Source organism: Sphaeramia orbicularis, chromosome 12 (genome assembly GCF_902148855.1).
Source record: "Sphaeramia orbicularis chromosome 12, fSphaOr1.1, whole genome shotgun sequence".
Taxonomy (NCBI): Eukaryota; Metazoa; Chordata; class Actinopteri; order Kurtiformes; family Apogonidae; genus Sphaeramia; species Sphaeramia orbicularis.
In genome coordinates, this window is record NC_043968.1 from 93,691 (window position 1) to 109,729 (window position 16,039).

General features: G+C 40.8%; 1 protein-coding gene across 1 annotated transcript in view; it reads right to left on the reverse strand.

Annotated features, from left to right (window-relative positions):
• The window catches only part of LOC115429898 (transcription factor 4-like), a gene marked incomplete at its 3' end in the record, with an annotated part of 164,943 nt that overhangs the window by 79,814 nt on the left and 69,090 nt on the right, over positions 1 to 16,039 (reverse strand). The window contains exon 6 of the mRNA XM_030149707.1: positions 13,215 to 13,290. Coding sequence (XP_030005567.1) covers positions 13,215 to 13,290 — 76 coding nt within the window. The remainder of the gene's footprint in view (positions 1 to 13,214; positions 13,291 to 16,039) is intronic.

The following is a 16,039-nucleotide window of genomic DNA, read 5'->3' on the forward strand; positions in this document are numbered from 1 at the left end:
TTTATCAAATCAGACCATGACTTTTTTCAAAGTGTCTTTAGTTCAGTTTCAGAACACGTGCCTCACATTCAGTCAGCTGAAAAAGTTTGGACTTTGTTTCCACAGTTGTTTCTCTGTTTGTTTCTAACTCAACTTCTTACTTCCTCGCTGAATCCATTTGAAATGTAATGTATTTGTAATGAAGGTAAAACAGAAAAAGGTTCTGTCACTTTAAGAGACACCTACACAAGGTATTATGGGATGCACTGTTGGATCTGTATGACACTGTTTAAAGAAGTATCTGTGGTCTGTACGGCAGTATGTAATACAGCTGATCTAGTAAAAAGTAGACGTTCATAAACCACGTGTTCTCCTCCTTCTGTGTCTGTCACATTCACATACAGTCAGTGCAGTATTCATCTGCACATGCTCAGTACAGTATTCACCTGCACATGCTCAGTACAGTATTCATCTGCACATGCTCAGTCCATCCACGGAGCTCAGACTGTTAGTGTACAGTGTACACATCTGTGAATCCGAGGCGCACGTTAACGTGAGTCTGAAGGAAAGAAAAACTTTACCCAAATAAATAGTAACACTTTTAAATGACAGTAAAAATAAATTCTATTGAACGGATCAAATTTTATCAATACAAACATTCAATAAACGATGCATTGCGATATCATTCCAAACTTTTCATTCACTCTTTCTTCTCTACCGCTGCGCTGGGATTGTGGACACGCTTGTCGGCGTATCGATGCGTATCAGATAATCTTCCCATCCCTAGTATAAACACGTTTTCTTCCTCCATGTTTTCAACTAACTGTCGATGTGACGAGAAAAAACACAAACTGAAACACACGTACAACTAAAGACGACAAGAATGAGTAAATAAAAACTGATGAAAAACAGTCAATATTCAACCACAGACTGAAACATAAGATGGAATTCAAAAATAGATTCATTCCAACTGAAGTCATCAGGTTTAGGACTTTAGACTCATAGTCTGTCCAAACTAACGTGGACATTTTTATAAACACACGTCTTCCTGTCAACATAAAGTCCAACCTGTGGACACTGTGGATAATACTGTCCAACCTGTGGACACTGTGGATGATACTGTCCAACCTGTGGACACTGTGGATAATACTGTCCAACCTGTGGACACTGTGGATGATACTGTCCAACCTGTGGACACTGTGGATAATACTGTCCAACCTGTGGACACTGTGGATGATACTGTCCAACCTGTGGACACTGTGGATGATACTGTCCAACCTGTGGACACTGTGGATGATACTGTCCAACCTGTGGACACTGTGGATAATACTGTCCAACCTGTGGACACTGTGGATAATACTGTCCAACCTGTGGACACTGTGGATGATACTGTCCAACCTGTGGACACTGTGGATAATACTGTCCAACCTGTGGACACTGTGGATGATACTGTCCAACCTGTGGACACTGTGGATAATACTGTCCAACCTGTGGACACTGTGGAACCTGTGGACACTGTGGATGATACTGTCCAACCTGTGGACACTGTGGATGATACTGTCCAACCTGTGGACACTGTGGATAATACTGTCCAACCTGTGGACACTGTGGATGATACTGTCCAACCTGTGGACACTGTGGATAATACTGTCCAACCTGTGGACACTGTGGATGATACTGTGGACTTGTCCATAACGCTGGTGGACATCAGTAAAATGAGACGTCATTGATTAATAATCTGTACGTTTTCCAGACACAAAAAGAAAAGAGTTCAATAAAGAAACACTAAGGAACGAGTTTAGAAAATGTCCAAAAACACTGTTTAATGTGGACGAGACCGACAAACACTGAGAAATATATGTTTTTGTCAAATATGTGTTTTTGTCAAATATGTGCGTTAGTGCCGAGGGAACGTTGTGTCATTCAGAGAAAAATCCATAATTTCGTTCCATCAAACGTCATCAACTCTACCCTGTGTTCTACAAGTCTTCCAATCACAGCTGTCAGATGGAGGTGATTGACAGCTGGAAGTACCAATCACTGATCAGATTTTGTCATCCAGCACTCGCAGAAAGACAAACCCTATTCTGTGAACATTTTACCACCCTTACATCTGGACATTAGGGCTGTGCATCGGCAAGAATCTGACAATACGATACAAATCACAAAACTAGGATCACAATATGATACGTCACGATATATCATGATACTGTTAAAAAGGCAATTTTTTGTTTGTTTCTTTTTTTTAAATTATTTCCTTGAAGAACTGAATTATACCATAAATCTGCACAAATACTAAACACATTTTTTTTTATTTTTTTTTTATCAGAACAGGATCTAATGCTATATCATAAAATGCTCCTGTGTTCAAACTGAAATTCTGTTTTACAGACATTCCAATTTCAAATCCTGTTCAAATGTTCAGATTCTATTAGATCAGAACATTATTTTAGTTCAAGCCCAACAAAGGAATGAACATTATTGAATAAAACAGTGTTAAATAACAATAAATAAAATATAAACAAAAAAGAAAGACAAAAAAAACAAAAATGAACCTCCACAATATCTGCATTTGAATAAATACCTAAAAATATCGATACAGTACTTTTTAATAACAATACAGTATCATGAAGTGAAATATTGCAATATATTGCAGAACTGATATTTTCTTACAGCCCTATTGGACATTAGCATCAGAAACACAATCCAAACAAAGACACGTTCTAGTCTGACATAGATGAGTCGTAAAAGACAAAAAAAGGAGAAAAAGATCAGCAGAAGAACGATGAAACGCCTCAGATTTGGAGGAAGAAGACGTGACAGATTCCGTCTATAACCAAACACGACATCAGCTCAGATCAAACAGACTAAAACTCACTTCAGCCACAACCACGTCTGTTTTTTTTTTTCATTTTCTAAAACTCCTCTGACACTTCCTCCACAAACCTCCACATTAAACGGGTTCCTTCCCAGAAGCCCCGGGCCCTGAAGCGCTCCCTGATGAATTTCCACCCTCCGCCCTCTCGCCTTGACAAGACCTATTATTACTACGTCAGATCTAATTACACAGACAATTTCCATGTGATACGCAGCCCCTTCAAAACAATAATATACTAAATACTCCGCAGTGGCTCGCGGTGTTAATGCACTGAAGTCAATGCTGCGCTAATCAACGCATGACATCCATTCAAAATACGGAGGGAGTGAGACGGCGGCGGTGGCGGCGCTTCGCCTTCACTCAGCCCAGACAATAGGAACAAATGTAGCGAGGGCGGACGCCCAAACAAAAGTCACCTCTTTATTTATTCTGACGTCTTTTATTTCCCTTTATTTATTTCACTTTAATAATTTCCCTCCTCTCAGCGTCGACGTTTTTTCACCGCCGCCGCCCATCATCATTTCCTCTGTTCTGTTCAGATATTATTCTGAGCACGGAGACGTGGAGCCAGCAGGGAGGGACAGGGGGACGACCTCGGCACCGGCCCCCAGCCGAGGTGAGGGGTTCCTGGGGTAGAGAGGATGGCAGGAGGGCCTGGTCTCCACGGAGAACCGAAGGAGACACGACGGCCAATACAAACCTACAGAGTAGACTTCTATAAGGTCCAATTCTATTTAGTATGACACAGAGTTTAGGATTCTATTTAGTATGACAGAGTTTAGGATTCTATTTAGTATGACAGAGTTTAGGATTCTATTTAGTATGACAGAGTTTAGGATTCTATTTAGTATGACAGAGTTTAGGATTCTATTTAGTATGACAGAGTTTAGGATTCTATTTAGTACGACAGAGTTTAGGATTCTATTTAGTACGACAGAGTTTAGGATTCTATTTAGTACGACAGAGTTTAGGATTCTATTTAGTACGACAGAGTTTAGGATTCTATTTAGTACGACAGAGTTTAGGATTCTATTTAGTACGACAGAGTTTAGGATTCTATTTAGTACGACAGAGTTTAGGATTCTATTTAGTACGACAGAGTTTAGGATTCTATTTAGTACGACAGAGTTTAGGATTCTATTTAGTACGACAGAGTTTAGGATTCTATTTAGTATGACAGAGTTTAGGATTCTATTTAGTACGACAGAGTTTAGGATTCTATTTAGTATGACAGAGTTTAGGATTCTATTTAGTACGACAGAGTTTAGGATTCTATTTAGTACGACAGAGTTTAGGATTCTATTTAGTATGACAGAGTTTAGGATTCTATTTAGTACGACAGAGTTTAGGATTCTATTTAGTACGACAGAGTTTAGGATTCTATTTAGTATGACAGAGTTTAGGATTCTATTTGGTACGTATGTGGGTTTAGTTTTAATGTTTACATTGAACATTTTAGGAGTTTCATGTTTAACAGGTAAAGTTTGGATTCACAGATGAAAAGCCCTGGGGCGGTAGAACAATTTCATGCCATTTCTGTGTTTTTCAAAACTGTTTGAATTTTTATTTCATTATTTTAAAAAAAAATCACTGCTAGTTTTGGTTCTATAACAACAGTGACTTTAAAACTGAAGGAACCCAAGAATGGAGCCCTGAGGAACACCACAATGTAATTAAAGTTAAAGCTTATTCTTACATTTCCTGACAGAAATCGCAGACTTTCTCACCCAGTCTTTGCTGTTAAATATATAATGTTAAGGTTCGTTACATTCCAAGGTCCAACGAAATGACGAAAACTAGAATTGAAAAAACATTTTTGTTAATGGAAATAAAAACTATAATTAAAAGAAAAAAAACAATAACTAACTGAAACTGTATTGTGTGTTTACAAAACTAACTAAAACGAATAACAATTATGGATAAAATTTCCTTCTTTTTTGTCTTTTTCAATGTCGGATTGACACGAAATTGATTTATTTCGCTCTAGCAATTTTAGCTAGTGGCACCGTACGACACTCAACGGTCCGTCACTTGTGTTCACTTGTGGTTTCCAGTCGTCTTCTGGTCCCCACTCTACCTGGAAACATGGAGACTAAAGTTGGGAGAAAGCAGCAGAGTCCTGTCTGGGATTTATTTGAATACGACGACAGAGAAGAAGAGAAAAGAGACGACTAAACTACAACTAAACTAAAACTAAGCCTTTAGAAAAAAAATGAAAACTAATAACTATCAAACCTGCTCTAAAAATGAATTAAAACTAACTGAATTAGAGAAAAAAAAGTCAAAACTAAATAAAACTAAATTAGAATGAAAAATCCAAAACTATTAGAACCTTGTTACAGTGGCGTCATGTTTTGCTTTAAATCCGGTGAATATATTCTGATCTGTGACGTGAAGGTGATGTTAAAAACCCCCTGAGGACAAACGTGAGTCTGGACAGTTTCATAGTTCGGAAAATTATCTACGAAGGAGGAAACAGAACAAAGGCTGAAGGAAGCGGCTGTACGTTTCTATATAAAGTGTCCAGATGTGACCTCCGCCGGGGGGGTCCGGCCTGGCGTCTCAGCTCTCATTAATAAGGTCACATTGGTTGGGGGGGGGGTTGCAGACGGCTGATTCACCACCGGTCAGCAGAATAAACCCAGATTCATCCAAAACACACACTTTTACTGCATTTATGACCCAGTGCACACCTTTAAACCAGTACTGAAGTATTTACTTCATCTGTTCTTCATCTCGTTAAAGGAAAACAACCTTAAATGATAGAAACAAACAGAATCCTGCAGTATTTAACCCCATCAGACCCTCTGAGCTGTGGGGCTATTTTTAGATGTTGGCTGAATTCCAACGCAGTAACATAGATTTGAATTTAGTTTATTGTTTATTTGTCAGGAACCATGTAGAGCACAGGTGTCAAACATGTGGCCCGGGGGCCAAATCTGGCCCACCAAAGGGTCCAGTCCGGCCCTTGGGATGAATTTGTGAAATGCAAAAATAACACTAAAATATTAACAATTCTTTTAGGTCAGGTTCCACATTCAGACTCATTCAACCTCATGTGGGCAGGACCAGTAAAATACTATCATAATAACATATAAATAATGACAACTTCAAATGTTTCTCTTTGTAAATATAAATATTTTCATGTATTTACAGTAAAACAAAGTATAATTTTGCACAAAAAAAAAAAGTGAATAACCTGAAATGTCTTAAGAGAAGTAAGTACAATTTTAACAAGAAAAGCACTCAGAGAGCGCAGACCTCCACCAAGGCTGATCAGTGGGCCCCCCATGCCGCCCCCCCACTCCCAATCACCACCAAAATTTAATCATTTCTTCCTTGTGCCACTATCAAGATTTCCTGAAAATTTCCTGAAAATCCATCCATAACTTTTTGAGTTATCTTGCTAACAAACAAGCAAACATGCACACACACACACAAAGCAAAGCGATCACAACACCTCCTGGTGGAAGTAAAAATATTCTGCCTGTTATTAAATGTTTTGTGTGTTTGTAGATCCACTGTGATCTGTAAGTTATAATGTACATGTGTAGATGATCAACTGAGGCAGAATATTGTTAAAATTACACTTATTTTTTCAGTTGTTCATGTTAATCTCATCTTTTGAAAGGATAGTTTGCAGACGTAAACCTGTTCATAATGTAAATTAACTTTTTTCACTCTAAAACATAGAGAAAAGTTTGGAGTGGACATTATTTGAATATTATTATGTTATTATTTTACTGGTTTGGCCCACTGCAGATCAAATTTAGCTGAATGTGGAACTGAACTAAAATGAGTTTGACAGCCCTGACATAGAGGAAACACTAAACACAGAGTACAGACGTTCCGTACCAGATTACAGTATATATTATAATGTAAAAAAAAAAAAAAAAAAAAAGTTTTATTTTTCAACTTTTAATAACAATAACGATGCCATAGAAGAGGTTCAAGGATAGAGCCCTGAGGGACTCCACATGGTACAAATTACTTTCAGACTCTGATCGAAAGTCACATTAGATGCAAATTAGATTCAAGATTAGTGTCATTGTCACAGAATAATAATTAATGATTTTTTTTTCCTTTAAAAGTGTTGTAGTTCCACATCCATATTCAACAAGTAACAGACGCTGTTTCCTTCAACCAGTGGGTTTAAAGACACCCAACAGAACGCAACACAACCAAATCAGTCCAAACCAGTCTAAACCAGTCCAGTCTAATCCAAACCAATCCAGACCAAACCAGTTTAAACCAGTCCAGTCTAATCCAAACCAAACCAGTCCAAACCCAATAAACCAGAAAACATTAACATTTAAAAAGATAAAAATGCAAATACAAGTACTGCATCCTGATGTGAAAACTGCAGTATAAAAATGGTCCAGTACACAGCAGGAATACCATCTGAATTCACCACGATCACATACGTTCTAAGATGAAGATTTGTTTTGTCAAATACTGGATAAAAAAATATAAAACAACAGTGATGTCTTTAAAAGTCTAACACATTCAGTTTATTTCACATTTGACCCAAAGGGAAAAACGTGTGTGTGTGTGTGTGTGTGTGTGTGTGTGTGTGTGTGTGCGCATAAGTGTACGTTTATTTTCCCATCAGCCCCTGCTCCGTCTCCGTCGTCTGTTCCAGGTTGAATAAAGTTTTACAAAAGCCAAAACGAAGCTGTTGGTTTAAAACAGAAGACAAAGCAACGGGTTCAAAACCACTGACGACGGCACCGTTTAAACATGTAGGTGACGGTTACAGAGGGGTGGTTACACCTGTGACACACACACACACACACACACACACACACACACTGACACACATCAAACACCACAGAACACTTCAAACAGCTCAAACAGACACACACAAGCTGACAAGTGGAACTTCATTTACTGTGTTACAAGGTACAAATACTGCATCATTAGTAAATACAGTAAACCCATAAAATACACAACTGACAAGTACAACCTGTATCTGAAATCCTGTGTTCTATTTCTGAAACATGCTGTAAACATGAGCATTTTTTTTTGTTTTGTGTTTTTTTTTATGTTGTAGTTTTTACGTATGTGGGAAGGCTGGGCATTCAGTTGGTTAAAGTAAGAACAATTCAAGACACTGTATCTAAAATGAATTCTACATTGTCTTTCCTTTCTTGAATAAAACAAATATATATATATATTTTTAAAAAAGCGACATGATCTACTGATGGTCTCTTAAAGGGGCGGGGCTTGGAGAAACCATGTGACACTGACACAAGAAGTAACTCCCCAAGGAAGCGTCTTTGCTTAGAAACATTTTACACAAACACACAAAAGCACACAAAACACACAATATTTCCAGTATATTTATCTATGAAAGTCTATAAAAATAGTGCATTTATGTTTGGATAAATATTGAAGAATGACGTCATTGTTATTGTGATAATCCTGAAACACGGAGGTTTTTGTTGATTATTACCTACGAGAAAAAAGTATTTTTATATGTAAAAGGAAACTCAAAGCTACAGTTTTCAGTTTAATTATTGCGACTGATATTTAATTAACCTATTATTTCCTCATAAATTAACATCAAAACCAAGAATCAGTCAGAAAATAAGCTCCAATAAAGCTGTGAATACGTCTGTTCAATGAGGCAGAAACACGATAAACTACACAGGGTTTGGTTTGAATGTGTGCGATCGGTGCAGGTTTGTACTTTACTCCCATAAACGACCACATGAGTTTTCACTTTAACACAGAACACACACACACACATGCACACATCCTCACAGTGTGTGTGTGTGTGTGTGTGTGTGTGTGTGTGTCAGCAGATTAATCTCGCGGGGTCGCTGAGATGACACTAATCCCTGCGCTGATTATCTAGAGCATAACATCACTCTAATCTGATGGAGGGGGTTAAGGAAGACGGACAAGGTTAGGGCGAGCGAGCATCAGTCACACAGGGGGAGAGAGAGAGGGAGAGCGAGTAAGAGTGAGAGGCTGCGATCACACTCATGTTCAGGTTCATTAACTGGGCTCCGTCTAATTCCTGGTTCACACTCTGAGTTCATTCCAGGTGAGGATCAGAAGAAAGTAAAGAAAACCAGACTGATCAACGTCCAGAAAAAAACAGAAGTCCTGAGACGATACAGTGAAAGAAATAAATGATAAAAGTAAAAAAAAATTAAACGTCTCCAGTTAATAAACCAACACAGACTCAACACATTCACAACAATATTAACCCTTTAAGGACGACCACTAGAACTGGACTACATTCATACCTCCGCCAAGGAGGGTCTGTTTTTGTCGGCGTTGGTTTGTCTGTCTGTCTGTCTGTCAGTCTGTGTGCAAGATAACTCAAAAAGTTATAGACGGATTTGGATGAAAATTTCAGGAAACGTTGATACTGGTACAAAGAACAAATGACTAAATTTTGGTGGTGATCGGGGGTGAGGAGGGCTGATCTGCCTTGGAGGAGGTCTGTGCTCTCCAAGTGCTTTTGTAGTTTATGTGGTTTTTAGCTTACCAGCCGACAGGCTGGAAGCTATTGTCATCATGCAGTGTCTGGCATCATCGTCTGTCATCGTCTGTCGTCGTCTGTCATCGTCTGTCGTCTGTCATCGTCTGTCGTCTGTCATCGTCTGTCGTCGTCTGTCATCGTCTGTCGTCGTCTGTCGTCTGTCATCGTCTGTCGTCGTCTGTCGTCGTCTGTCATCGTCTGTCGTCGTCTGTCATCGTCTGTCGTCGTCTGTCATCGTCTGTCGTCGTCTGTCGTCTGTCATCGTCTGTCGTCTGTCATCGTCTGTCGTCGTCTGTCATCGTCTGTCGTCGTCTGTCATCGTCTGTCGTCGTCTGTCATCGTCTGTCGTCGTCTGTCATCGTCTCTTACAAAACTTTCAATCGTCTTCTTCTCCGAAACTACACTTCCAATTGACTTCAAACTTGGTATACAGCTTCTTTATGATGATGTCAAGAAAAGTTAATGAAATTATTTGGATCCGGATCTGATTCTGGATTTGGTGCAACTTTGAAAAATTTTCCCATTATAACAGATAGGAAGTGGATTGGTCCAATAAATCCGGATGTATCAATGATATCAAGTTGGAATTTGAATTTTTTACAGATCTGATTAGAATATGACCAAAACATGGACTATTTCTGTAATAGAATAAATACACAGAACTGGGTGAGAATAAATGGCATCTGGATACATTTCCTAAAGCTTTTAATCTGGCCGGTAAGATACAAGGCCATTGGTCCGATTTTTACCATAAAAGCCTCAGATAAACGTCTCCTGCCCCACCTTTAAGGTGTCGAATCATCTGCAGGAACCTGAGGAAGGTTCCAGGTAAAGATGAGTGTGTGTGTGTGTGTGTGTGTGTGTGTGTGTGTGTGTGTGTGTGTGTGTGTGTGTGTATATGCCTGTACATATATGTGTGTCCTGTCTGGGTCTGTCAGTGTTCTCATAATCTTATGTGTATATATTTGTGTATATATACCTGTATGTGTGTGTGTGTCCTGTCTGGGTCTGTCCGTGTATATATACCTGTATATGTATGTATATGTGTGTATATCCTGTCTGGGTCTCTCAGTGTTGTCATTATCTCAGTAAATTGCCGTTCCTGTGTTCCAGATGAACAGTAGAATGAAATATTTCCATTTGTGAGCGTCCGTCTCCTCCTCCTCGTCTCTAATCACAACACTGTCACAACACATCGCACACACAATGGATCATCTGAGCCACCACGCACAACCACACGCACAACCACACGCACAACCACACGCACAACACCCAACTCACATGTGAGTTTTCACATGTAGGTTTGGTCATTGATGAAAAACAGGATGATTCCACCGTCACATCCACCACAAAACTGACCAACATTTAACTGCATTTGGACAATTAGAACAGTTCAGCCACTTGGTTACTAATACTGCTTCGTTAAAATAATGACAGTTCACAGTTTGTCACACAGTTTCCAACTCTAACGTCCTAAAGCTTTGAAACACAGTGGAACATATTCGATCATATTAACTCATCTGTGAATTTAACCTACATCTGAACTAATACATGGTGTTTTATTTTCTTTATAAGACTAATTCTGTTTATCCAAAACTAACACATCACATACAGATGTGTTCTAAAAAACCCACTGAAGCTAAAAACATGTTTCAGACGTCTATGAGTTCATGTTTGACTGAGTTACAACTTAAAACTGCATCAATTAAACAACAAAGGTGAATGTCAACTGTGATTGGCTGTTATTAAAGCTGAATATAATAATAATAATAATAATAATAATAATAATAATAATAATAATAATAATAATAATAATGAAAGCTAAATTCTGATCCAGCGTCTGATTTATGAGATAATTAAGCAGATTTATAGATGTTTATTCATGATTATGATTTTTTTTTTTTAAAGGCAAAAATCCAGTTTTGGGTCCAAATAACACAAACACATCCCAATACAGATGAAACAAAAGTACTGCGGTCCAACTCCAACAGTTCACTGATCCACATGTAGCTGGAGTTCAGTCATCAGACTATAAGGTGAATTATCACTACACTCATGGAACCACCACTGCATTAAAGAACACAAACCACTCCAAAGCAGGTAATTCTGCATTACAACAACACCGTTTCCATGGTTACTAAGTACAATAAATGACGTTGACACACAATTGCTACTTTTCTTAAAAAGTAAAATTATCCTTTAGTTTGAGATTGAACAACAGCAAAAAAAAAAAAAAAAAAAAAAAAAAGGCTAAATGCTTAAATATCACAGCACAGACACAAGAGAAACCCTAAATCACCAGTTCTGACACGCTGGTCCTCCTGTTTTACAGGAAAATCTGTAAAAATTAAACAAAAATGAGCAAATGAATGAATAAAAATGAACAAAATTATGAGGTGAACAAAATTGCTATGATTATGTGTAAAAGTTAAACTGAGTTGAATTCCCTTGGAGCCTGCAGGTTCTGTTCAGGGTGTTAAACGGTTCTGTTCTGAGCAGGTTCTGTTCAGGGTGTTAAACGGTTCTGTTCTGAACAGGTTCTGATCAGGGTGTTAAATGGTTCTGTTCTGAGCAGGTTCTGTTCAGGGTGTTAAATGGTTCTGTTCTGAACAGGTTCTGTTCAGGGTGTTAAACGGTTCTGTTCTGAGCAGGTTCTGCTCAGGGTGTTAAACGGTTCTGTTCTGAACAGGTTCTGCTCAGGGTGTTAAACGGTTCTGTTCTGAACAGGTTCTGTTCAGGGTGTTAAACGGTTCTGTTCTGAGCAGGTTCTGCTCAGGGTGTTAAACGGTTCTGTTCTGAACAGGTTCTGCTCAGGGTGTTAAACGGTTCTGTTCTGAACAGGTTCTGCTCAGGGTGTTAAACGGTTCTGTTCTGAACAGGTTCTGTTCAGGGTGTTAAACGGTTCTGTTCTGAGCAGGTTCTGTTCAGGGTGTTAAACGGTTCTGTTCTGAGCAGGTTCTGCTCAGGGTGTTAAACGGTTCTGTTCTGAACAGGTTCTGCTCAGGGTGTTAAACGGTTCTGTTCTGAACAGGTTCTGTTCAGGGTGTTAAACGGTTCTGTTCTGAACAGGTTCTGTTCAGGGTGTTAAACGGTTCTGTTCTGAGCAGGTTCTGCTCAGGGTGTTAAACGGTTCTGTTCTGAACAGGTTCTGCTCAGGGTGTTAAACGGTTCTGTTCTGAACAGGTTCTGCTCAGGGTGTTAAACGGTTCTGTTCTGAACAGGTTCTGTTCAGGGTGTTAAACGGTTCTGTTCTGAACAGGTTCTGCTCAGGGTGTTAAACGGTTCTGTTCTGAACAGGTTCTGTTCAGGGTGTTAAACGGTTCTGTTCTGAGCAGGTTCTGTCAGTTTGTCACTGGTTTCCCGTAAACGTGTGAAAAGGCGCCTCAGTCTAACCCTAACCTGAACGCTGTGGAAGTCGTGTGTGTTTCTCGTCTGTGGTGTTTCGTCTGAATGTTTCATGTGTGGAAGCGCCGCGTCGTCAGTGCTTCTGTCGTGTTCCTGCGTTTGTTCTTGCGTTTGTTGGCGTGCGTCGGGCGGTGTTCGAGGCCGGTAGCGCCGCGTCGCCGCACCGTCCTCCATATTTGATGCATCCAGTCAGAGGTAATTAGAATCTGGGCGGTGCCTGGGAGTGCGTTGGTACATCTGCACCAGTGTGAGCGTGAGGCAGATTATCTGTGTCAGTGGCCATTTGCTCACAACTGGAGCCGCATCGCACACAGCCGCAGGCAGAGAGCATCATGGGTAAATGAGCACAGTGAGAGAGGGAGAAGGTGCATGCCAGATGACCTGTCTACTCCAGAGACTCGCACAGGCGGCGGCCAATCAGAGCGCAGCGGCGCTGAAGCCCATAAACACACTCACCTGTTAGTCTGGAGTTGGCGTACGGCGGCGACAGGCTGTCATGTGACGCCATGTACTGAGACCCGTCTGCGTAAGTCTGAAACAGGAAACACACACACGGGTCAGAACCACCACCGGGTCAGCGGGTGATACAGACAGGAAACGCCCCAAACCCCGCCTCCTAGGGACATATATGCCCCCAAACCCCACCTCCTTTGGACATATATACCCCAAATCCCGCCTCCTCTGGATCTATGCGCCCAAACCCCGCCTCCTAGAGACATATACGCCCAAAACCCCACCTCCTCTGGACGTATAAACCCCAAACCCATTTTATATATTAAGTCGTTTATGTCTAGTTTTATCCATTATATTTTTTGATTTAAGTCGTTTACATCTTGTTTTGTCATTTATCTTTTCGGTCGTTTACATCCTGTTATATCTTTTATATTTTATCTTTTGATCTGTTCACATCTACTTCTATCTTATTTTGTCGTTTCAGTCGTTTATATCTCGTTTTATCTTTTGATCCGTGCACTTTTCCTTTTATCTTTTCAGTTGTTCATGTCTTTTTTTAAATTAACCCTGTTGAAACCGTCTCCATCTGACTGGACTGTGTTTTGTATAAATGATGTTGAAAGTAAATATTAAAAAATGAAAACCAGATGGGTCCGGACATGTGACCCACACAATCCTGTCATTCTTGGTTTAATTCGATCAGTTCATTTCGCTGCTGAGTGAGGACGGAACAGTGAGCGGAGTGTTCAACTGGTCCCATCACATGTCCTTCAACTGTGGACCAGACCCATCACATGTCCTTCAACTGTGGACCAGACCCATCACATGTCCTTCAACTGTGGACCGGACCCATCACATGTCCTTCAACTGTGGACCGGACCCATCACATGTCCTTCAACTGTGGACCGGACCCATCACATGTCCTTCAACTGTGGACCGGACCCATCACATGTCCTTCAACTGTGGACCAGACCCATCACATGTCCTTCAACTGTGGACCGGACCCATCACATGTCCTTCAACTGTGGACCGGACCCATCACATGTCCTTCAACTGTGGACCGGACCCATCACATGTCCTTCAACTGTGGACCGGACCCATCACATGTCCTTCAACTGTGGACCGGACCCATCACATGTCCTTCAACTGGGGACCGGACCCATCACATGTCCTTCAACTGTGGACCAGACCCATCACATGTCCTTCAACTGGGGATGCGAATTCAAGAGGTTTCATCAAATGTCCCATTAACCACCAGGGATTCCAACCACTGGAACCACAGACTCACAACTGGACATATGGACCGTCCTCATGTCCACATGGGTCCCGGTCTCTGGTCTTTCATGTCCACATGGGTCCCGGTCTCTGGTCTTTCATGTCCACATGGGTCCAGGTCTGTGGTCTTTCATGTCCACATGGGTCCAGGTCTGTGGTCTTTCATGTCCACATGGGTCCAGGTCTGTGGTCTTTCATGTCCACATGGGTCCCGGTCTCTGGTCTTTCATGTCCACATGGGTCCAGGTCTGTGGTCTTTCATGTCCACATGGGTCCAGGTCTCTGTTTTTTTCATGTCTACATGGGTCCAGGCCTCTGGTCTTTCATGTCCACATGGGTCCCGGTCTGTGGTCTTTCATGTCCACATGGGTCCAGGTCTGTGGTCTTTCAAGTCCACATGTGTCCAGGTCTCTGGTCTTTCATGTCCACATGGGTCCAGGTCTCTGGTTTTTCATGTCTACATGGGTCCAGGTCTGTGGTCTTTCATGTCCACATGGGTCCAGGTCTGTGGTCTTTCATGTCCACATGGGTCCAGGTCTGTGGTCTTTCATGTCCACATGGGTCCAGGTCTGTGGTCTTTCATGTCCACATGGGTCCAGGTCTGTGGTCTTTCATGTCCACATGGGTCCAGGTCTGTGGTCTTTCATGTCTACATGGGTCCAGGTCTGTGGTCTTTCATGTCCACATGGGTCCAGGTCTGTGGTCTTTCATGTCCACATGGGTCCAGGTCTGTGGTCTTTCAAGTCCACATGTGTCCAGGTCTCTGGTCTTTCATGTCCACATGGGTCCAGGTCTCTGGTTTTTCATGTCTACATGGGTCCAGGTCTGTGGTCTTTCATGTCCACATGGGTCCAGGTCTGTGGTCTTTCATGTCTACATGGGTCCAGGTCTGTGGTCTTTCATGTCCACATGGGTCCAGGTCTGTGGTCTTTCATGTCTACATGGGTCCAGGTCTGTGGTCTTTCATGTCTACATGGGTCCAGGTCTGTGGTGTGTTCATGTCCACATGGGTCCAGGTCTGTGGTGTGTTCATGTCCACATGGGTCCAGGTCTGTGGTCTTTCATGTCCACATGGGTCCAGGTCTGTGGTGTGTTCATGTCCACACTGACACTGGGATCAGAATCAGACTATTATTGATCATGAAAACAGTCTGATGTGATTTGAATCAATCAGATCAACACTCCTGGATCTGTCCCAGTCCTCCCACATGTTCAGGTTTAGTTCTGTTCCATCTGAACATGTGGAAAAACAAACAACGCACACTAAAGTCCATGAAAATGAACCAAAAATGTACTAAATTATTATGAAAATCAACAAAAATACATAAACTGTTATGAAAATTAACAAAAATTTAACTGAATTATTATAATAATGAACAGAATTATGATAAAAATTGAGGTTTTGTTTTTCATTTGCCATTTCTGGTTCATTTTGGCGGGGTTTTTTGTTGGTTTCTGGTCTGTTTTGGTGTTTTTTGTTCCTTTTATTGTCGGTTTTTGATCTGTTTTGGTGTTTTTTGTTCCTTTTATTGTCGGTTTTTGATCTGTTTTGG